The sequence below is a fragment of the Aythya ferina genome, assembly GCF_964211825.1.
Source record: "Aythya ferina genome assembly, chromosome: 3".
Taxonomy (NCBI): Eukaryota; Metazoa; Chordata; class Aves; order Anseriformes; family Anatidae; genus Aythya; species Aythya ferina.
In genome coordinates this window covers 34,494,734-34,519,770 of record NC_140298.1, presented here as the reverse complement: position 1 = coordinate 34,519,770, position 25,037 = coordinate 34,494,734, and the positions used below count along the sequence as shown (strand labels likewise).

The 25,037-nt window shown below is 33.5% G+C and overlaps 1 protein-coding gene across 7 annotated transcripts in view; it reads right to left on the bottom strand.

Moving 5' to 3' along the window:
* Nucleotides 1-25,037, bottom strand: part of DNAH8 (dynein axonemal heavy chain 8) — a 126,170-nt gene that overhangs the window by 53,557 nt on the left and 47,576 nt on the right. For 6 of the 7 annotated variants that reach the window (XM_084515058.1, XM_084515054.1, XM_084515052.1 and 3 more), the window contains 18 exons: nucleotides 24,797-24,950; nucleotides 24,532-24,695; nucleotides 23,436-23,538; nucleotides 22,647-22,751; nucleotides 22,204-22,365; nucleotides 20,001-20,225; nucleotides 19,126-19,298; nucleotides 17,121-17,299; nucleotides 15,541-15,728; nucleotides 13,476-13,562; nucleotides 13,259-13,366; nucleotides 12,318-12,452; nucleotides 10,578-10,739; nucleotides 8,879-9,125; nucleotides 6,679-6,920; nucleotides 6,459-6,599; nucleotides 2,083-2,320; nucleotides 1,115-1,257 (listed from right to left, as the gene is read on the bottom strand). In XM_084515058.1, the coding sequence (XP_084371184.1) occupies nucleotides 1,115-1,257; nucleotides 2,083-2,320; nucleotides 6,459-6,599; nucleotides 6,679-6,920; nucleotides 8,879-9,125; nucleotides 10,578-10,739; nucleotides 12,318-12,452; nucleotides 13,259-13,366; nucleotides 13,476-13,562; nucleotides 15,541-15,728; nucleotides 17,121-17,299; nucleotides 19,126-19,298; nucleotides 20,001-20,225; nucleotides 22,204-22,365; nucleotides 22,647-22,751; nucleotides 23,436-23,538; nucleotides 24,532-24,695; nucleotides 24,797-24,950 (2,956 nt within the window). The remainder of the gene's footprint in view (nucleotides 1-1,114; nucleotides 1,258-2,082; nucleotides 2,321-6,458; nucleotides 6,600-6,678; nucleotides 6,921-8,878; nucleotides 9,126-10,577; nucleotides 10,740-12,317; nucleotides 12,453-13,258; nucleotides 13,367-13,475; nucleotides 13,563-15,540; nucleotides 15,729-17,120; nucleotides 17,300-19,125; nucleotides 19,299-20,000; nucleotides 20,226-22,203; nucleotides 22,366-22,646; nucleotides 22,752-23,435; nucleotides 23,539-24,531; nucleotides 24,696-24,796; nucleotides 24,951-25,037) is intronic. The other variant, XM_084515055.1, reaches the window with a different exon arrangement.

Here is a 25,037-nt window from a genome sequence, read left to right as displayed (position 1 = left end):
TCTTCCTATGCTGAGTCTGTTTTGCCCATGACAGCAATCGGCGAGTGATCTCCCTGTCCTTATCTCAACCCTTGAGCCCTTTTCATTGCATTTTCTCCCCTTTTTCCTTTGAAGAGGGGGAGTGAGAGAGCAGTTGTGGTGGAGCTCAGCTGCCCTGTAGGGTAAAACCACCACAAGTATCTTCTGAGGCATTGACCTTCAGAGATTTACCGTGTTTCTAAATATCAAGATTTTGTGCGGTTTTATAGTCTGATCAAAGGGAGAGCCAAATTATGGCCTCTGGAACAGTTTCATCAAACCCAAGTAAAAGGTTTTGTGTCCAAATCCCCTAATTTCACAGAAAAGCCAAGTTCCAGCACTGGCTCATACACTTGTGGTATTTCTAATATTGGTTCTAGATACCAATATGGGAGTATACTGACTTGTACCTCACAGATTGGCACGTTTCCATGGAAGGTTGCTAGTGCTCTTAACAGCACTGTGTAATGCAAACGGTTTTGGTGGTGGTAGTGGTGGTGGTTGGTTTGTTTTTGCAGATTTTCCACTGGGAAAATAGGCCTATATATGTATTAAATAACTATTGTTTGATGTGGCCTGTGGCCCATTATTGGACCTTACTGGTATAATCTGTCTAAGAAGTATTGTCTCCTTTTCTGTAGTCATGGCTGTTGGTATTAACTACAGTTTTCCTACTGAGAGGGAGCAAATACAGTAAAGGTTAGTAATTTCATGTTTATCATAAACTGACTTGTGAAGTCTATTATCCTTATTTGTCTATTCAAGAAAGCATAAACTGGAAAGAGGAATATGGTGTAATGACTAGGGAAAAGGTTTTATGTCTTTCTTCAAGTAAAATGATGTGTTGTTGGAGTTAAACTTCTATGAGAAAAAAATACCTTATTAAATGGATATTTAACACTTTTTTTTTTTTTTTTTTCTCAGAACAGAAATAGGTATAGAGAATTCACGTCAAGGAAACAGAAATAGAGTAATAATGATACAGCTGGCAAGCCACGACTACAGACAGAGAATGTGAACGATGATTGCAACTCCAATTCTCAAATTACGTTATATTTCTATTTATATACACATAAATATATAGTCCTGCACTTACTTTGTTTTGCTTTGCAATTGTGTTTATCAAAAACTGTGTTCTGACATTGTCAACATTTGGAACCAGAATAGATGCATAGTCTGGGACACTATCTGTTGGATAAACATATTCCTGAACATTTTTACTCCAGTGTTCCCAGTCACCTGAAATGACAAAAAATGAATAAAATAAATTAAAAAAAAAATCTATATGTCCTACTTAAATTTATAGGTAGCTACCTAAATAAAAAGGCCAAAATTATGTTTACCTGGAAACTTGTTTTTACTTTATTGGTGAAAAGGTATAGAATGTGAAAATATGGATTGTGTGTGTATACACTAAATCAACATTGCTTGCAAAATAATCTAGATTTGGATAAATGAGAAGCAGATGCATTAATGTGAGAAAATAATATGAAAGAACAATAAGTTCTTTGCAAATTTTGTTTTGTGTGTAATTTAAACTATAAATTATTTCTGGAAAATATGACACTATTTGAAGCCATAAAATTTAAGATTTATTGCTGATCATCAGACATGGATAAACAATGATTATGAAGTAGAATTTAAATTGGATTAAAAATATAACAAAAAAAAATCTAGCTGTGAGGAAATTAAATATAAACATAAAAATAATTTAGGCTAGAACAGCCTAAGCAGAAATTACCCCAAAAATGGTAGACTGTTTAACTATAGTTAATGAGAAAAAAAAAAAAAAAAGTGCGAATAAAACTAGAAACAAAGGAAGAAAATACTACCAATGAACACTCATTCTTGGTTTCTAACATCTCACCTTGACAAAGCTGAAAAGCCATTAAAAAGCCATGGCTGTTGAAAAGCCATGGAGAATCTGTGTTATTACTGTACTGTCAAAATCTGTGCTTCAATTACCAAAGAACTTGGTCTAAATAAGTAACTTTAAATTTCAAATGAGCTATATTCAGTTTTAAAATGCCAGTATAAAAAACGACTGCCAATGATTTTTCTTACCGTAATCAGTAACATAAAATTCGTACATCGTTTGACTTGTGCCAGGGGGAATTTCTGGCAAATCTAATTTGTTATCATGAGCTCTAATGAAGGCTTCAAGTTTATCTCTGCTATCCAACTCCAAAAGGGCACCTAAACTCCACATTATTCCAAAGGAGAACAATTTATGCAGATGAGATATAGTTGATAAACCACCTTCTTCCTTCGATGGAATCAAGCCCTCCAGAAGATTAATAGACTGAAAATATTTTAAAATATTATGCATTAAGAAAATATTACATAATCATTTTTTATTTTTATACATACATACTTACCTTTATATGCATTATTTATATGTATTCAAACTTTAAATTATAAATTGAAAATACAGATTTACCAAAGAATAATAAAAAATTCAGAACTACAAACTCAAGAAAATAGATTAAGGATATTTAATCTATTATTAATTATTAATTTATTATTATCAATTATCATTCATTATTATTAATGTATGTGTTTATATTTATATAAACCTGGACAACATTTTCAAAATTACTTAAGTGCTTTGCTAGTCAAATATCCTTTTAAATTATGCCTACCTGATAATGTAAGTTAAGATCTAGAGTAATAGAACAACATTTTAAGGGTATTTATAATACCTAGTGGGATATTCAGAACTCCAAAACTAGATGGCCTTAATTAAATATTATAATGTATGTGCCTCCTCAATTCTGAAAATTCCTCAAAGCATCTCTTACATTAAAATTCTGTTAAGCATGGAAGAATTTTCAGTTACTTTCCAATGTATTCATTTAAAGTATATTCAAATGTTGCATATAGCACATTAACTTCCATTTTGTGTAAAAAACAAACAAACAAACAAACAAAAAAAAACCTTCTAAATATCCAATTTTATGATTGCTACCCTCTGTTTTTAAGTAACTGGATTCCAGAAATCCAGTAACTTGCTATCTATGTCATCACTCACAAAACCAGATGTTTATTTTGACTGTCTTACAGAACATCACTCATATTCCCTTTCTGTACAAATCAGCATCAAACACATTGCTTCAAAATATTTCTTTCTAACAGAGAATCAGACTTTCAGTCAGCTTCTGGAATTAGTATTCTTTATGCTATCTTGGATCTCAATCTCATACTGAAGTAGGAAGTAATGTAGTAATATATACATATACATATGTATACACATATATAATATATATATAAAATACAGCCTAAGGACATAAGTAGTTAGAATACTTTTGATTAATTTAAAACTCAGTTTAAAAAAAGATGATTAACCAATATCAATTATAGTTAATAACTTTAAAATAATGCCACAACTTTTCTTTGGGAGATGATTGATATCTAATTATGATAGATGATTGTTATCTAATTATTTCAGATACAGGCTTTGTCCCACTTTATCTGAACATAATCTGTTTGTCCCCTCAAATATATGAACAATTGCAAATTTTTACATGATGCTTTGGCTCTTAGCAGTATTCTGTAGCAATATATATATATATATATATATATATATATTAAGAAAACAGATAAAGATAAACTGTAAATACTACAAATGGTTGTAACAGGTCAGATGAAAATACCAAGTGGACACTTTTTGAAGACTAAAAAAAAACAAAAAATATGATACATCCCAGTGGTACTTGGGTTGCAGTAGTACTGACAGTGGTACTTCCTGCTGGTAATCTGTGCAATGTCTTTCTGTACCAAATACACTTTTTCTAGGTTTATTAGTCCTCTATATATTTTTCTACCATGAAAGGATCAGGATTGGTCTTGAATGTACATACACTTTTACCATCCATAACACCCTTTGGCAAGATGTTCCATAGGTGTGCTATATATGGCATTGAACAGTTTGTTTTATCCTGTGCAAGCCCCTTCATGAATTTCATTTGCCATTTTATTACCTATTTATTCAGTCTCATAAAGTCTGTCTATAGTTCTTCATGGTTAGCTGTTTTGTCCTTACCACCCTCAATAATTTAGTGTCATCAGTAAACTTCTTCACCTACAACTTTTCCAAGTTTTTAATGAACATTTTGAACAGAACTAATCCCTGCACGGGTACCTCAGAACCAGTGGTAACGTCTCTCCTTTGTAAAAACTGATCCTTTACTTTAATAAATAATTTTCTTTCATGTGACCAATTATTTAGCTGTAAATAACTGTCTGTCGTCTGCTATGACTGCTTAGTTACATGAAAATCTGGTAAAGAACTCCACTGAACACCTTTGCTCCTTCAGGCAGACAGTATCAATCAGACCATCCTTAGCTACAAGTTAATTGACTTTTCCAATAGGCTTATAATACAGGATATCCCTAAACAAAAACCACATGAATCTTCTAAGGTAAATTTTATTTGTCAATGTAATGAGGTGGGTCAGAGGAAGGTGAACAGTCAAAACTCAAATATAAAAGTAAAAACAGCAGAAAAAAAAATCTAGGATCAACAGTAGAATATATATAGTAGAAAATCAAAGACAGTGGAAATTACAAGAAAGAAGGCAACAGTGGAATCACTTTTACATAATATCATTATAAGGTAATTATACTGTTAGGATTGGGGCAAACGAATGAAAAACACCTTTAACAGTGAATGCTAACAAAAAACAGATAATCAGGTACACATGTTTGAGTGGGTGAACATTCAAAACTTGATTTCTGAACTCTCAGGTACAAGTCTGCTATCTACAACTGATCTGGGGTGTAATTTTTGATAACATCTGGGCTAAATAAAATTGGAATATCCTGAATCCTGCAATTAGTAAAAAGACATGAGGTAGATGCACCAGTCAGGAGGCTGATCAGGTACAGTGCATCTTAGACCATTTATGGGAAAAGTAGGACCTTGAAATTTGGGGAAGAAGAGGTGGTAGGTGAAGAAAAAAATAAAAAAAAAAAAACGGTTCCCAAAAAGAAGTAGTAGTCTTGGAAAAAGAGAATGCAGAAAGAAGGAAATTAAGATTATGGCTGGAGGAAAGAACTTGGAAGTCGGGGAAGATCCTGTAGAGATCAGAGAGAAAAAGCTGAATAATGCCAGGGGACCTTTGTCAAGTAACGCCCAGTCCTGGTAGCTGCAAGTGGCTGCTCAGCACAGAACTAACGAGACTTATTGCTGGAGCCTCCCACAACAAGGGCAAAATCCCTGCTGGGAAGAGGAACTGAACATAATACTTGAGGGGGGAAGCAAATGAGTGTCTGAATGCATCAAGTTATCAAGCAGTGTAAAAGGGTCTGATCTCACTAGATCTCAGGTAAGCACCAGCATGGAGATCTGGTGTGGGTTATTTACCAAGACACCTGTGAAAGAAACTAGAGATTTGCATCACAGGAAGCAATATTGAATACAGGTTAAATCAGGGAAATATTTCCCTGTTCAGGAAGTGCAAGCAATTAACACTAAAAAAACAACAACAACAACAACAACAAAACACACACACACAAAAAAAAAAAAAAAAAAAAAAAATCACATAGAAACTTCTAGCCCCAGGAAAAGTTTTCCAGGAATACAACATGAATTCAGTCAAAGGTCTCACAGATAAAAAATGCAGAAGAAAAAAAATGCTCTCTCTGTAGAAAATTTATGGAGACAGTAAAGATATACCAGGTTCTAACTGGGTACTTTAATATTAATTGTAGTGTTAGCCAAAATATTACCTTGTCTACTCTCTTATTCAAAGTCACTACTGATTTTTTTTATGAGACTGTCAGTATAAAGCTGAGATTACATGGACAAATGCAGAGTCTGGAGACTTAGAATCTGCACATGACAACTGATTCATAAACAAATCAGCTGGAGACATGCAGTATAGGACTTGCAATTTTGCAAGATCTGCCAAGCAAATAATTCTTGTTGATAATAAAAAACTGATTTGATCCCACTCAAGGAAGAATTGCAATTAATAGGAAGGGAGAAGTTAAAATTATTATGCTGAACTTGGAAACGGTGACTGACAGAATCATAGCTACTGTATCTAGATAAAAAGTTAATTAGAATTATTCTTTGCTGTCTCTGCTGACAGTACCAGTAGGGTTGGTCTGATCCTTACAGCAATATATTTGATATTTAAAGAATTGGAATGAGACCACAAGCTTAAAAAACACATACTTCTGAAAACCTTTTAAAGCTTGCAAATTTCAGTCAACAGAAGACTAACCTATACAGAAAGCAACGAGAAGCAAAAGTTTATTTTGCACATCCCTAACAGTTCCTCTTGTATTCCCTAAGAAACAAATACTGAGATTGTGGTTTCCTACGTCAGGAACAATCTTTTCAAATAAAATTTTGTTGTAATCAAATGTTCATTTTGCTATTTTTCCACACTTATTATGTCAATTCATACAGACTTACACAGTATTTGTTTTACCTGCATAATGTAGTTACATTCCAGAAGCTCCATTTTGGGATTAAGGTTTAGTTTCATATATGTATATGCTGGTTCAAATATTCTATCATACAAACTTTGTAAAACTTCAGCTTCTTGAGGAGAACGTTTTTTCAGCCATGCCTGAAAAACATCCACATTATTCTTCTGTATAAATATATAACAAGGTAAAATTAGGAGTAGCCAGCAATGATAATCTTACTTGCAATATCGGTCTCCAGCTAAGGGCAGAGGAACTGATATAGACCATACCCATTCGAGAAACTGTGGCTGGAGAGGCATTCTCAATGTTGTGGACTTCAAATAACAGCTTACATGTAGGGGACATAGGAATTCGATCTCCATTTGCTAGAGTGAGGGTCTTATTATCATCCAAAACTGAATTTAGATTCTCAATCCAGATTGCATCTACAGGACCATCTAAAATCAAAAACACATTTTCACCTGGAAAAAAAATAAAAATACATGGTTCATATCCTCATGCTCAAAGAACATGAAAAATACCTCAGAACTTAAATAATGTATAAAAATAAATTTTGCTTACTGTAAATTCTGCTGTCTCCACACATACTCATTACTATATGAGTTGAACACCCAGTTAAGATACCATTTTTGAAAGAAGCAAATGAGGGCTTTTTTATATCTTTATAATGTACATCTCTGATGAGATTGCCTGTTCTGGCTGCTGGACACCCAACCAACCACTTTGTCACTGTCCCTCCTCAACAGAACAGGGGGGGAAAATAAGATGAAAATGCTCATGGGCTGAGGTAAAGATAGAGATCACTTGCCAACTGCCATCATGAAAAATAGATGTGACTTGGGGAAAATTAATTTATAAAATTACTCTTTATAGCAAGGATATTAAGATACTCGAATGCATCTAGAGGAGGACAACAAAGTTGTTAGAAGGGCCAGAAGATAGGTCATATGAGGAAGGGCTGAGGACACTTTGGTTTGAAAAAAAGAAGGCTCAGAGGCAACCTTATTGCTCTTTATAACTTCCTGAGGAAGGGAAATGGAGAGAGAGGTGTCGGCCTCTTCTCTCTGGGAACTAATGACCGGATGTTTAGGAACTGCACGGAGCTGTGCTAGGGAAGGTTCAGACTGGACATTAGGAAAAATGTCTTTACCGTGAGGATGCTCAAGCACCTTTAATAAAATGTTTAAACACCTTTTAGCCCTGAATTGGTCAGGCAGTGGGACTCAATCTTTCTAGGCCCCTTTCAGCTGAACTATTCTAATTTATTGCCAATTAATATAGAATTGGATGATGAGAAAGAAAGACAAAAAACAAACAAAGAAAAAAACTTTTTCTCCGACCCTCCACCCTCTTTCTAGTCCATGCTCAACTTCACTCCTTCCTTCCCAACCCATTTAACTCTTCTTCCTTCCTCCACCACCATCTGTATGGCATGCATGTATGCCATACAGATCATGAGGGTTGTGATCAGTTCATAACAGCTCCTCTCTGCCACTCCTTCCTCCTCACACTTTCACCCCGTTCCAATGTGGATCCTTGCCATGGATCCTTCTTGTTCTTCAAGAAAATTTGCTCCTGCATGGGTCCTCTCCACAGGCTGAAGTCCGTCAGGGTAAGCCTACTCCAACATGGGTTCTCCATGGGCTGCAGTTCCTTCAGAGCATATCCACTTGCAGTGTGCTCTGGCATGGTCCTCTCCATTGCGCTGCACAGAATATCTGCTCTGGTGTCTGTCCCTCCTTCACCGACCTTGGTGCTCAAAGGATTGTTTCTCTTACTTTTTCTTCCTCACAGCCTGAGCAGTGTTTTGCCCTTTCTTATATGGGTTACCACAAAGACACCACTATTTTCACTGATAGGCTCAGCCGTGTCCCGTGGTGGTTCTTTTCCAGATAAAACTGGTCACGTCCAGCACAGTACAGTCCCTGGCTTCTTGTCATATAGGTCAGCCCTACAGATCCCTTGCTACTAAAACCTTGCTATGTAAACCCATTTCAACATCAAAGACCAAAAACCAAACAGTTCAACATTTCCTTTTTTAGAAAAGAACATCCTTTTGGGAAGGTTCCCTAGAGGAATTCCCTTTCTTTAAGGTCTTTTCCAACCTTAACGATTCTATGATTCTATAAGTAAATCTTCACTGTATTTTATCAGCCTCCAAGTCTCCATCTGCAGCCTCAATCTGCACTATAGAACTAGAGTGGCAAGGAAACAAACAGTTGTCATATAGATATAATACTGAAACAATAATTTTTTTTTAACTCTTGCCCTTTCTTGAGAAATGAATTGTAACATTGGCTATGTTCTCTATAGCTGTTTTCAAGAAAGGACTTAACCACATCTGCAAATTCAAGATTCTGTTTTCAATATGTAATTAAAGAGGTATTTTTATGACACTCCACACAAAGTAATTACATACCCTTTTTAGCTTTCAGTGTTTTCCTCCACAGTGTAGAAAATATTCCATCTGTCCAATCATTAGTTGCAGCATCTAGTTTCCCAAACATCTGAGGAGCTGTTATAGCTTTGGGATTCATTCGCATTTCTCTATGAGGTTGTCCACATTCTGTCATTGCTCTCATTAATATGGTTATGACCATTGTTTTTCCAGATCCACTAGGTCCAAGTGTCATCAATCCATGACGTACTAGAGAAGTTTCATACAACTATTAAAAATTAAAATGTTTTGAGAAATAAGCTTTTGGAAGATTTTGGCTTGCATTTAATATGTTTGATAGTCAGTGATTATAAATATATTAGACATAGAACATTATGTGCTCAGAACTGAAACCAGCCTGTGTTTGTTGATTTGTAGTGTGTTGTGGAATTGTCCTAATATTTAAAGCACCAAGTTTACTATGAAACAGTTTATCGAGCTAAATCTTGCCTAACATATTCAAAGCAACTCAACACTTTATTTTTTTAACCAGATTTTAAACAGGATTTTCTGTATTACTCAAAAGGAAAAAAAAAAAAAAAAAAAAAAAAAAAAGAATAGTAGCAAAACATTTAACACACAAATAAGTAAGAAGTAAAGTGCTAAAACATCTTGAGTGTATGAAATAAACATAGGCGCAGCACTTCCTGCACGTTTTTGTATATGAAGACTGTACAGCCTATGAACAAACCTAGCACTTCAAGGCCTTCCTATTAAATAACTACATACCCATTAATCAGCAACATGCCATACGATTAACCCACACTAAACAAAAAATTACCATAATGCAAAATCATGGTCTAACCGTTAATTCATTAGTTTATTGAACATAATGTATTATAAATATTTCAAAAATCAAAAATAATTAATTTTTCAGAACACCTTAACAATCTTCTGTTTTTTGGTTCTTTCATTTTACAGTACTTCCTGCATGCTCACTTGTATACTTAGCCTTGTCATAGCTTTAAATAAGGTTGTCATAGCATACACTAAGACTGCCTGAGGCTTCTACACATACTTTATCTCTTTTAACCCAATATGGCTAAGCTGAATGATTACCCAACAATACAGGTTCTTTCTCACATAAGGTTTGAGTCTTTATTTCCTATAATGTCTGCTCAAACCCGTCATGAAGACCATCCTTCATTACAGAAACGTATTTCAGTCATGAATACACACCTCTTTTTTTTTTTTTTTTTTTTTTTCTACTTTGCCCTATGATAGGTCTTTTAGCTCTCATTCCCTATGTAGCAGAAGTTGTGCCCTGGCTTTGTTTCTTGTCACTATTTATTTTCTGCCTTGGCCTTCAAAATGCCTCCCAACTATTCTTATACCCTACCATCCCTACTCTAGCCTAAGAAACTCGTGTTTAGGGTGCCATTTACGTGCTTCGTTTCTGCATTCAGATAGCTTAGATGCACTACCATATCTGGGAAAGGCTGGGTTAACGCATGCTTTAACATTTTTGTTTGTTCTGAATAATTTAACGAAGTAATAATAATAACAAAAAAATGACCCTTAGTATTCCTTAGTGTGGTCTACACTCAACCTTTATTTTATTCCAGTACTAGCAGCACAGGTCCTAAAATGAGACAGAAATTTAACCATTAAAATGGTGTTCTGACTTCTGTTTGTTAAAAAGATTTTAGGGGAAAAAAAAAAAAAAAAAAAAAGGTTTTACCTGAACAAGCTTAAGATTCCATGGTGGATGGTTAATCAATCCTGCCTCTTCAATCTGATTAGCTACTGCAGCCTGTAGCTCCGTATATGTACTACTGTCCAACTGCAACCCCGGAAATAGATCATTGATAAGACTGAGAAACAAAGGTTCATCTTCATCTATCTGGAAAGAAAGAAAAAAAAAAAAAAAAAAGTTATTACGTGTTTAAAGAATGATTATCCAAACTTCTCAAACCAAAATCCAAAATTAATCTCTACTGTAATAATAAACAGTAAGAATATATTTTCTAAATACAGATGCCTATGTTCATAAATGTGTACTACCAACAGGATAGGTCAATAAGGTGATAGCATTTTGATATTGTCATCCATGCCATGAAAAAAATAAATTCAAAACTGAAAGAAATTTCCCACTGAGTACACACTGAATCTATCTGTAAAATCCCCCAACAGTCACAGCATATATTGGACAGAACATCCTTTCTGGAAAGAAACCTTTCCATAACTTCCTTTTCCAGGCCTTAAATAGTTTTCCTCCCAGCATTACCAAACACCACCAGAAGCAAACTCCCTGAAGTCAAAAAAGCATAAAATAGATTTAGTCTGTACCTGAGCAAAAAATGCTAAATTTGTCACGACATTTCCACTACCACTAAATTCAATACCTCTGTAATAGAACCATAAAAATACCAGGATTATGTGCTTTCAATTCCTACAACAAACAACACTCCATTCAATGCAAATGCCCTTATGGTAACTATATTGGTGGAACTAAACAAGACCCTGTCTACCCAAAAAACTCACACTATCACTGGAAAAAAAAAAAAAAAAAAAAAAAGCAAAATTCTACATTTAAAACATTCACTGCATGTATGATTTTTGAATCCTAATACTTAAAGGACACCTCCAAAACCTTTCAAAAAATGTGTTAAAGGTAGAATTCTTACACCTGCTGGATATCAAACTGACAAATTTGATGCATACATTGGATTTACAACACACTAGAATCTCTGCTTCCTAGTAATCTCCATGTTCAGTACATACATTTTCCCGTTTCCATATAATACTGTCTTCAATTTAAAGGCATACAGGCAGCAACCGTTTTTTTTTGTGTGGTTGGTTTTGGTGTCAGCCTTTGTTCACACGTTTGTTTGGTGTCAGTCACAGATAGATGCATACATGCTATTAATTTGTCTATATATTAACTCTGTTTTTATTTTCTATTGCTTTTGCAGTAATTGATAAAGCAAAACCTGATTGAAACAGACTGACAATTAACTAGAAATCTTTGGCACATGGTTGTTACGCATGTGCTAACTGGACTGAACACTACATACTTCATTACTTGAGGACTTGCATTACTGGCAACTGTATAAACTAGCAATGTACACTGTTGAGCAGGAATACTTTAAAAGATTAATTTAGTTCACATTCAAACTATTCAGTTTATTTATAGTACAGTAATCAGTCTATACAGATGTCAGTATGTGAAATGTCATACCCACAGCTAAACCAATATTAACTTACTTGAACATTGCACCCTAAACACTGTTTTAAAGTTCAATAAACATTCACTAGCATTTAATTATGTTTATCACTTTTCATTTTTTAAAAGAAAGGGGTGTTTTTGCTTTTTTTTCTCAACCTCTATTAAAAAAAAAAAAAAAAAAAAAAAAAGTAAAAGAAATTACTAGTAGTCTTGCACATAATACGGTGCTAAAATCTTAAGTTAGATTCTTACCAGCTTAGAAAGATTCATATCTCTTAGCCCTCTCATAACAATGCTTAATTCACTTTCATTTGGTCTGGCCCTTTTTTGAGATCCAAGAGTCCTAAGTACTGACAGGATATTCCTCAGGCCAAAGTCGTAATGAACCTACAAGAGGGTGAAGAAAAAGGCTTATGTATCAGTAATGAGTTCTATAGCTTTATTTCATCAGTATATCAAATCTTGCCTTACTAACCACCTTCTATATTGTAGTTACCCTGCCTGGAAAAGGTAGCTAACACAGGAATTGTTGCTGTTGAGGAATTATTCTATTAAAATAAATGAAGGACAATAATATTATTTTCAGGAAGAGAGGGAGTGTAAGTTTTCTACTTCAAATTTCATTGACTTCATCATTTTCAAACCCATATAGCAAGTATTTTTTAGCTCTTTGTCTCAGTTTTCAAAAAAAACAATAGTTCCATTGCAGACTGGGACTTTCCAACTGAGGAAACTTAAACCCTGGACCTCAGATGAAATCAGTTCTGTGCACTGCAGAGCAGCACTGCGACTTAAATCAAACTTCAGACATTCCTCCTGCAGTTTCCAAACTCTGAATGCTTTCTCTAGACTTCTCTAATCTTACAGAAAAGTGACATCACCAGGTTAATTTTCCCTCACTGCCACGTGTAGGCAGAGAATTTCATACATATGCAACTGAATGCTAACATTTTTAACAATTAAATAAGTGTATCTGACTACACATACATGAACTAACATGGTTATTTGTTCACAAATTTTAATAGAAACATGCTTGGATTATATTTTAATTACTTCAGTATTTTTTTAGAAGCATAAAAGTGATTATTCAGGAAAAAAACCTGCACAAACCAAAACTGAAGTGTGTATTTTATGTAAAAAATATTTACATATACAAACACAAAAACAAAGAGGAACAGAATGCATAACATTACCTGCTTAGTGAGCTGCTCCTCACAAAGTTTATAAAGAACAAAGAATTTCTGAGACAATACCACATTGTCAATAAATCCATAACTTGCAAGCTTAACTCTTATGATTATCTGAAATAAATATATATATATTTAGAAAATATTTTTTCTGAAGATAGATAAGGAAAGTAAAAGAGTCAAATAAAAACATTTTTTCTTTCAGTTCACTCATTAATTGTACCTGTCTATCTGGAACCATCATTGAAACGGTTCTAAACTGAATTTTTAGATTTTCTGGAAGTTCTTGACGTCCAGCATATCCAGGATTCTATATAGGAAGACACACTGCATTATTATTTACAACAGTCAAAACAACATTCTTCTTACTGTTCAAGAAAAGTAAATTTAAGCACAAATGCCTGGATCTGTTCAGTTAATACCCTTGTCATAATAAACTTAAGCTGAACTATGAATTAAATACTTCATACATAACGGTGTTATAACTGCAAATGCCAGCCAGCAAACATAATTTTAAAATTTTATGGAATAAAATCTACTTGGTTGATTGCTTCTACTATATTTCCAGAAGAAACACTGAGCTCTCAGTAGCAAGGTAATTCTAATAAAATGATAGTTCATAAGGAAAACAGTAATTATGGAGAAATTTCTGGTAACTGAAGAATAAATACATGCTTGACTGACACTGGTCAAACCTTAAGCATTCAGGGAAGAGGAAGTTCTATAGATCTTCTGACATGTTAAAGATTCAGTAACTAGCAAGAGTCAAGAAAAAAGAATAATAAGCAGTCTACAATGAAGAAATATAAGGGTGTTCTTTCCTATATTTCTTGTGTCTGAAGTTTATTTTTAAAATACAGACTTTCACTGAATGTTTAATTGTGAGTGAATCCATCTGCTTAAGAATCACATAAAAATTGGAATTCTTTTAGTGATAGAACTAATTTTAATAATAATTCAAGAATATGCAGAGAATATTTTGTAACAGCAGTAAAAATAACACATTCAACAAAATTAAAACATGAAAACTTCACAACAAAGTCATATGGAATACAGCATCAATGACTAAGAAATTCTGACTAATAGAGGTTTTCCTGAACCTTGCTGCAAACATGAGGAATACTTCTAACATAAAACAGGTGACATTTACAAAATTAGAAGTGGTCAACATATTTATGGCCTCCTTATTATCCTGCACTTGAACATGCAAATGGGTATTTTAATTTCCATCTGCCTTGGCATTAGGAAACATACATTTGAAAATATCCTGCTGCCTATGAAATTACAGGAATTGGACCTGCAAAGCCTCAGGAATCCTGTGGCAACATGACAGAATATCCTGAAAATTCATCTAAATCCAGGAGTTTGTGTTTCAGCCTTGGAGTAATGGTTGGTAACTGCCTGTCTAACTGCTTGTCTAAAATTCTATTATACTACCTTGCATGTCTTTTTTTTTTTTTTTCTGTAGATTATCCATTCAGATGTAGAACATATCTTTGATGGATATATATTGCAAGAATTTTTCACAAGTTGTCATTATAAGAAAGGGAACAATGCATCTCATAAATGCCACCCAGAATGCAGGACACAGTACTGTCATAATGCTTGTGCTAAATCCCAGATTGACACACAGACCAGAATGGACACCTCTACCACTGAAGGCCAAAACTGGACATCTAGCATTGTGGATGTGTTGACACATCCTGTATCAGCAAATGAAAGTGTCCAATCATTTTTTCATAGGTTTTGGAAAGACCTGTTGTCTCCACAGTACAAAGGGAGTAGTTTATTCCAGAATCATTGTACTTATGGTCTGTAAATCAGCTTTAAAAATTCTTATTTTATTTTTATTTATGCATATAAAATGCCCATTAGACAAAACATATCTCCTTGAAAAATCTTTCCTGTATCTCCAGGCTTAATTGAAGGTCCTCTTTTTTTCCCCTACAGTAGCTTTCTTACTAATACTGTTACAGCTTTTCATTTACAGAGCATTTGTGAAGTTTGGCCAAACTTTTAGGTATGCTACATAATGAATTGCAACACAGTAGAGGGGATGTAATGCACTGAACCTTAGGAATAATCAAAGCAAATATTAAGGCAAGCAATTCACAAACAACTATTTATATTGTGTTCTGGTAGTTCAGTCTAATTCTACAGCAACAGCTTCACCTAATTCATAAAAAAAAAAAAAAAAAAAAAAAAAAAAAAGTTATTTTCACCTTGTCATGTTATTAACTTGTATATGGCATAATTTGTTACTTCTAGGGAATTATTGCGACATTTACCATTGTTAGGAAAATTCCAAACTCTGGATTTAAATCCACACAGTCTCCATCAGAAAAAATGAATTGCTTTTTTCTTTCTCTTCTTGCTGTTAAGATAATATAAATTTGTTGTGCTGCTACGGACAAGACAGGCAACTCAATTCGGTTGAATTCATCGAAACATCCCCAAGATCCAGACTGTGCAAGGCCTAAAATAGGGACAGAAAAATTGTTACCTCTTTTTTCTTCATGCATATTTCAGATATCTGAACTACGTCTTTTTTTTTTTCTTCAAATAATTAAAATTAATCTTATTGGCCTGTGGCCAAGGCCTATATTCCTCCAGTCTACCTATTTTCATATTTATATTCAAACTGAATTAATATTAGTTGATTTCTACAAAATGGTTGATAGTGAATCAAAATCAGAAAAATTTTTGAAAACATGGAGTATTCAGCGGATCTTTGGTACTGATCTTTCCACAAATTAAGCCTTTTATTGTAAAGTAGCAATTCAATTCTTCTGCAAAAAGCAACACTGTTCATCTAAAACATCAAAAATAAGTGACACACAATTTCAAAAGACTAGCCCTAAAATGTTACATTACAAAATCCTGTTGTTTTGTTGTTGTTGTTGATGTTTGCTTGTATGTTTTTGTTTTAATTCAGGTTTTTACTTTCAAGGGTTTTTACTTTCACGTAGTGAAAAGGGTTTGGGTTTTTTCTTTCAAGCTTAGAAACACATTATTTTAGACACTTTTATGACACTATTATTTCCTTGTTATGACAATCAAGCAACAACAACAAAACAAAAATTTGAATAGTTTCACCCCTTCTCAATACATACATGTATAATACCATAGCTTAGCAAAATGAGCTGACAGACTTCATGAAGTTTAAAAAGTCATTTATCTGGGACAGAATAACTCATTACAACAACACAAACTTGGTGCTCATTGGCTACAAAGTAGTTTTGCAAAAAAGAAATGGGTGTCATGCTTAACAACAGAGCATGAATTGGAATTATGCACTTGTCACAAATGAACCCAGTTGCATTAAGATTATATCCAGCAGGTTGAAGGAAATCAGTGTTTGCCTCTACTCTGCACTTGAGAGACAGCAGTTGTAGCATATCCAGTCTGAAGCTTTCCATCAGAGGAAAGACACTGCAGCACAAGTCCAGCAGGTGGCTGCCCTAATGGCCAGGGGATTGGAGGATATGACAGAGTAGGAGGGGCTAAGAGAACAGTTTCTTCATTCTGAAAAGAAAAGCTAAAGGGAAAGTCTATTGCTGTCCACACGAATTGAAAGCTAAAAAGTTGGAGCCAAACTATTCTGAGATGGACAGTGGAAGAAGAGCCAGTGGACATGTTGCAATGTGGAAAATTCCAAGTCAACATGTTTACAAAAAATTTTACCATGAGGTTGGTCAAATACTTGAACAGGGGGCCTGAATCGTTTTGGTTATCCTTGGAGATACTCAAGCCCAACAGGAATAAGGTTCTTTCAGCCTGCCACAATGGCACTTGCTCTGAGCAGGAGGTGGGACTAGATGACCTGTGGAGGTCCCTTCCATCCTAATAAGATTCTATGAAATCTTACCTTTGAAAATCCTACCCAAACCTCTGAAGTCCATTTGATCAGAGCAGTTAAAGACTACTACGTATTTTCCCAGAGCTTTTCCCATGTCTTTCGTCGTTTCTGTTTTACCAGTTCCAGCTGGTCCTGCTGGAGCTCCTCCCATGTTCATTCCCAAAGCCTGAGCTAAAGTTATATAGCACCTATAAATGTTAAATCATATTGATTTATTAAATCATATATATGTTTACGCATATATATGCATATGCAAACATAAAAAACAAACTACGTGCTATATTCTTGCATTACTTCTTCATAAAGCAGTTCCATTGAATTCACTGAGTTCAGGAAGATCAGAGTGGTAAAAGTCATGAAACACGGCATTTAAACATTACATATGCAATCAAAAAGTATTTATCTGGTCTTTATCTAGTTCATTACAAACAGTGAATATTCAGTAAGTTAACACATTAATGCACACCACAAAGGAATTTAACTGTAATTAACTCTTTTTGAAGCTATAATAAATAGATTCTGCTGTTGAATGGCGCTACTTCATCATATTTGGCAGTATCTTAATCTTTATATAATTCATTAGGTTAGGTTACATTTGTCTAAATCATGAAGTATAAAAGAATAAGTCTACATGACCCCTGCCATAATTATGGGTTAAAATTTTAAAAGACGATTTTTTATTTTTTTTTTAGATTGCTGTTTTAGCTGTGTGTGTGACCCTTAGCTATGATTTTCAGTCACAGTAAGTCACAGCAGAGTAATGCTCAAGGAATTAAAATGACAAAGTTTCTGTACAAATGAGGGGGTATCTTCACTGTCAAATCAACCCTAAAAAGTCAAATTTGAGTACATCTCAAACAAGATATGGTTTAGTGGGGACTGTTAGCGTTAGGTCAGAGGTTGGACTCGATGATCTTGAGGTCTCTTCCAACCTAGAAATTCTCTGATTCTGTGATTCTGTGAAATGTATTTTTGTCTTTAATTAGCAATAAATAGAGTAGAAAATAGAGGTTAATAGATAACTAGTTGATATGATTTAGCTTGAATCACCACAACATATTACACCAAATTTGCGCTGTAAGGATCTTGATGTTTTCTATGTGATTCTGTTAACTGATAGGAAACACGAGTGAATGAAGGTTTTCCTCCTAAGGGTCTACTGGGGTCGAGACAAATATGAGGGTAGAATTTATCTTTCTGCATAAAAAAAGTACTTGATTGTTGGGTGCAGTGTGGTCTACTGCAGAAATGGACTGAGTTTTCACAATAGCAGTCCTACCGCTTCTGGGCAAATAAAGATGGAGAATAAAGATGCTCCAAAAAGCTGTACAGACCGGTATTCCACATAATAGCAATGGTATTGTGGAATTTATTGTTGCTTCTTGAGGGGATCTTTTTGCAAGTGAAGTATCTTTTGGCTGTTTAGTTTCTCATTTGGCCAAAAGTAACATCTCCAGAATGGAGAATGTGGAGGAAGAATTTTAACAAACAACAAAAAAAGTAATCCACATTTATTTAAAACAAAATTAATGGTTGTTGTTTGATTGCCTGGTTACAGAGCGATAATAGCAAGCACGCTCAGCAGGGACTTTGTCAAAATCTAGATTCTTACAGACAAATTTAAAATGTTTCCCAGTACTAATAAGAAGATAGGCAGTGACTGGTTGTCTTAGACTTTCAGACAGGAACCCTTATAGAATCCTTTGTTACAGAGGTTTAAATATTTGACCTAATCTTATCTTCAGAATAGAAATACTGCAAAAATATAATCTACCATATAATCTTAAAATTATTCAGTTCTGTTACTAAATCTTTTAAGACTATGAAGTGATAAAACTCTTCTAGGAATGACTAGGTGAGATGTCATGATTAGTGAGGTTATATATGAAAGAATTTCATCAGTGACCTAACCCACACAGGACTTAATTCAGAATGACTCTCTTTGAAGATATTATGTTAAATAAACACTATATATATACAAAAAGTATTTATGACATATAACCGTGTTTCTAACCTGTCTGTAAGAGGTGTTATAACCAGACGATCAGTGCAACCCAGGAATTCATTTTGGTAAATAAAATCTACATCTGTAATGGATACAAAGACTTGATCGAAATCCTCCTTGAAATAAAATCTAGACTGCTTTAACCATTCAAAATCAGTTGGTGATTTGATGTGCATTTTTACCTTAAAAGAAAGTAAATAAATATATATGTTATAACTTAATATTCATGTTTATTATCTTTGATAGCTAGGATAAAGTCCTAATTTGCATGAGAATAATGAGTGATTACTCAAGTTAAAGTTCCTAAGAAGTAAACTGAAGTAGATATAAGTCTTGCGTAATATTTATAAATGTATATTAAGCCAATTAACAAATGTCCCAATCATATTAAATGATCATAATAACCTCTTTGTTATCAAATACAGCTTAAATTGCTTTTGTAGTGCAGCTAACCTGCAAAGTGAAATTAGCAAACATTATGTGAGTTCATCAAACACATTGGAACAAAGGGCACGATGCAGGAAAGATCTGATGGAGGCATGGAAGCTGCACAGAAACTAGTAGGCTTGTGCCATCAGCAATCAAAATATGTGAAGGATATAGTGTTGAGGGATAGCACTCCTCACTAAAGAAAAGAGTGTAAATAATCTATTAGAGTCTAAAAAGTTCAGGGAAAGAATTGGCATAATCTGTTGATTTTAGTAGGTTTGTTTGTCTTCTGTGTATGCCCCTTAGGAACCACAAAGACAATCCCAAAAGAGAAGGAGCAGGACCTTCTTAAAAAAATAGATTAAATTTAGATTAAAATTAGATTAAATTTAGAAAAAAAATAGGTGTTATGGAAGATACTGCTTAGTTGTCTTAAATCAAAGTCTGTACTTTACCAAATCATCAAAAATATCACGCTGATGTACATGAATGGTAATAAGTGTTTCAAATTTCACTCTGTCAAACTTGGAAAGATCATGTGTGGTCTGGCTAATCAACATATTCAAGATCTCCAGAAATCTCCCATTGGTCACTTGCATGATTTTTCTGTCCTCTTTAGCATTCTGTAGAGCTTCTTCTGAATCACGTGTCCACAACATTTGAATTCCCAGTAATCCAACCTGCAAATTTATTATGTGAACGAATACAAAAGAATCACTTGTTAAACACTAGCTTTATTCTAAATGCCTTGGATATAACAGGAACAAAAAATAATGGTAAAAAGTTCCAAATTATCACTTGCTCCCATTATGATAATATCTCACCATAATACTGTGCCTAAATTAGTTGTCTCTGTTGTAGGATTTGAAACTCCTTAGAAAACATATTAAAAACTTTTACGAAAATTTGTCACACACTGAGACAAATACAAACAAAGCACAATCCTCAGTTTCACTTACAAACCCTTACTGTATTCCAGCATCAGAAACAAACACATTCAACTGTGGGGAGAAGTCCTGCTGGAAATTTTCCACTGCCAGTTCACAGCTAATTAAAGAGCATTAAAAATGTGTGTGTTTACTACTGAACATGGGATGCATTGCAATATCGCTAACATGCTCCCATGATTAGAGCACGTTGAACTAGAAGGTATTTTGGTTCCAAATTAATTTAGAAAGGTACAAAAACATTGAGTATAACCTACAGCCTCAGATTTCGATTTACCACACCAGACACATCCAGGACAAAAACTGATAGATGAGAACTGTAACAATACCTTTCTTTCCCACGTTGCAATGCAAGAAGACAAAAAATTTGACTCATCAACTCTTTCAACTTTTTTGCCTCCCTATGCCTATAATGAGTTCATGGTTATTTCCTGCTACAAAATCTCTGTATCTTGTCATTTTAAAATCATTTGGCTATCATCAATAGAGTGTAAATTACTTTATTTTAGAATGACAACTCAGTTAAAGAAAAAAATATATTTGGATGTGACTTTTTCATGCTGCCTATAACAGAAGCATCTGAGACAGTAAGAAGGGAATTTGAAGGAAAGAAAATATTTCAAATATTTGCAAATATTTTGCCTAATTTCTTCTTTATTCTATAAAAAAGCATTTCTTTCTCTGTACTTTAAATTTCTTGACAGAAGACCATTTTCTTATTTTTTTCCCTTATGTCCACTGTTTTAACACAAATAATTCTTTCAATATGAACACATTTGGATTGGGAAATAAGATCCCAATTATTACCATTACTTTGCACATGCTAATAAAGCCACTTCAAAATGTTTGACATGCAAAAAAGACTGACAGTCCTTATTTTTTAAAGAAAAGTAATAGACCTTTAAAATAAATACCACTAATGTAAGACATAATTATATCATAAATACAGCTTAATTATATCATAAACACAGCTAATAAATAATAATAAATACAGCATAATTGCATCATAAATACAGCTTTAAGATAATTCTGTTCAATATCTAAATGTCCTCAACATTTTTTTTAATTAGCAATGTACTGGCCAGTTTTAATATTTGCATAAATTCTATTAAACAGTTATGCCCACTGCTATAATGATTAGCGAATGACCAGGTCAGAATTTGGGAAGGCTGGGAAACAATTCATTATTTGTTAATGAAATTTATGAATAATCAGTAAGATGGAGAAATATCTAGGCAAACTAGAATCTTTCAAAATAGGCTTCTTCTAGGAGTGCATTATCCTAATGACAAATACAGGAATTATGAAGAAAAACTCATAAATCATCATGAGATTGTAAATCATTATGACATAAGATAATCATAATCATAGCTCTTGCAAGCATAAATTTAGAGAAATCTATCTGCATATGATATTTTCATTGCATATCAAAGACGTTAAATATCGATATCCATCACAGAAAATACAAGCTCTATTTCTTCTCCAAGAGAAGACAAAATTATTTTAAAGTGTGTTATGAGAAAAAATATCATGCTACATATAGGACACCAAAACTGAGATAATTACAGGTTGCCTGCTACTGGTAGTTTTATATCTTTGTTTCCTCTATTGAAACTTCCTCATATAGACAACTCCTTAGCTTATATGTTGTTTATATCCCTGGACACACAGCCTAGACTACACACACATCTTCCACATCCTGTATTCTCACCTGTGCTGGGAAGTGATTCAGAAAATTCAGCAAATTATATCCTGGGTCAATAATTTGGTAATATGCTGCCCTAATTACACCATGCAATGAAATCTGCTGCACATGCAATAAATCCTGCAACCAAAGCTCTACTGGTCCTTTTGCAATCACTGGAGTGTCCAACTGAAAAAATTAATTAAAGCAAAAGGAAGAAAATAGGACATAGTTAAACTTCTGTTCAACACCATTAGTTACTAAATAGTTCCTAATTTTTTATGCACAATTACAGATTTAATTTCTATAACCATTGTAGAAAAATATTTAATGAAGACAATTTTATTAGAAATAAATATTTCAATCATCAGTGTAATTAAGTATACATTAAGTTGAATTATTGTTATCTGTCCAATAACAGAACAATTTCTCTATTAACAAAATTTCTGGGGAAAAAATCGAAGTCTTACTGGTATTTTTTCTCCTTCTCTTGATATGACTGCCAGTATGCGATCATAATCCTTTGCATGAAATTCTACTTCATTTATATTGTCAGAAATGGAAGGAAGATGCGGCTGTAAGGACAATTAAAATGTCAAAGTAAATATATTATGGTAGCAAACAACAACAACAAAATCTCAAGTAAGGTTATCTTGTGAAGGTTTGTCTGAACCTACGGATAAGCTTCAGGCCATCTAAAGTTAAAAATTGCTGAAATGCTTGTGTAGGATTATATCTCCATCTGCTGGTAGATTTTTTGTTAATTCTCTTTTGTTTTACATTTTCCAGAGGCAATCTAGCAGAACAAAGGTCAGTTGTTAAGTCAACTATTTATCTCAACCCTCAGTTACAATCTAGACTAGTTGGACTGATTTAGCACTACATAAATCAGCAGTTTCAGAGGTTCCCTTCTGTCAGTTTAGCCATGAAAGGAACCGTCATTAAATCATGTGATGGGATATTAAATCATATTAAAATCATGTGATGAGATATTAAATCATATTAAAAATCATATTAAATCATGTGATGGGATATTAAATCATATTTTAGTGTCCTGGATGCTGAAGACTGCCTTTAAGTTACGTATTTTTGTTTTCATTTCATATTTTATTGAATACTAAAGAGCAAGAAACAAAAACAACAACAAATCTCCAAAGATTGCAAGAAGAAAATGTTAATGTTTTCATTCATTGAGTGTTTTTACATATTTTAAATTTCTTTTTGTTATAAGTGGGAAAAAAAAATCACTAAGGCTGTACCTGTATTGTATGAGAATCACTTGCTTGTCCAAGAATTTCAAGAAGTACAGGATCAGAAACAAAAAAAAATCTAGGAAACAGTAGTCTCTTCTTCTCTAAATATCTTTAAAATTGAACAAGATTTCCATTAGAATATTATATCTTTTTTTTTTTTTTCTCCATAAAAACAAAAGACTGGAATATTTATATTTCATTCTATATAGCTTTAATTTAAAAAAGAAGACTTGACAGATGCTAAAGCAAATCTTAACTGTGAACATTTTAAGAAGATATGCAAGGGGAGTTTTGAATATTCTTTTTTTTTTTTTAAAGACTATCAAATTTTAACATTTTTCACAGTGACAGAACATTACCTGCTTGTACACACAAAGAATACTTGCTGACCAGCAATGATACTTCCTTAGTATCTCCCTACAGGTTATCATATTTTGATGCAAATGATCTTGCACAATTGAATTAAGAAATATGCCAAATGTTGGAATGATGGACATTGGAATCAACTTCCCTACCACAAAGAATGCTCGAAGCACAGTTACATAAAATTTCTGTGCTATTTTATGTTTGTTTAAATATATACTATTTTCTCTTTTAATGAATATGCAGACAATTAGCAGATTGTAAACAATGAGCAGACATTGTTTGTTTACCCTAAAGTCCTTTCTGTCTGCTGAATCTATGTCTGAAACTGAAAATTTACTATCTGGTTTTATCTTAAAACAACAACAACAACAACAAAACTAAAACTGTCATAAAGCCTTCCTGCCTTCCCTTTCAAGTATTATCAATACAAATTCCCAGTCAGGAGAGATTATCTTCACCAGTTACCCATGCAGTTTTAAAGAAACCTGATTACAGAAAGTTCGGATGACTTCTGTTGCTAGACACTGAAGGATGCAAAGTAGAAGTAAGCAGAAACTGTGTAGGTATAATCTAGAAAAAGTAGACTCACTCTTCAGATTTGCTCTTTGAAACATTTTAAATATTTAGTTTGGAACTGAAGTGAGACCGACTATTTAGTATAAACTATTTACAGAATAATAAAATATTACATATATATATATATACAAACACACATATACATGTTTAAAATTCATACCCTGTAAGTGATTTCTGACATACTTCCAGCTGCTCATGTAAGTGAGGTAGAAGTTGCTCCATAGTCTCATCTCCAACACAGCAAGTAATTACATTTGGGTTTTCATGAGCTCGTTGCATTATTCTTACCCATGATTTGTCAATATTCTGAAAACGCTTTGCTTCCTATATATTATAAAAACATAAGTGCTTTCATATCATCATCTGTTGAAAAGCATTACACAGATAGCAATTAATACATAATAGGCGAATACCTATAAGTTTACCTGGGGTAACTGTTTTGCAATATCTCCCCCTACAAAAACAGCTTCAAGATAAACCCAGAGGTTCTGTACAACCAGCCATTCTTCAATTATATCTGTAGAGCCACTTAGTTTAGAAATCCAACTCTGAATATCTTTTTTAAATGGTGCGTTGTATCTAAAATAATGGAAGAGAAACAGAAATTATTTAATTCTTAAAAAATAAAATAAAAATAAAATAAAAAGCTATTATAAAATAAGAAAG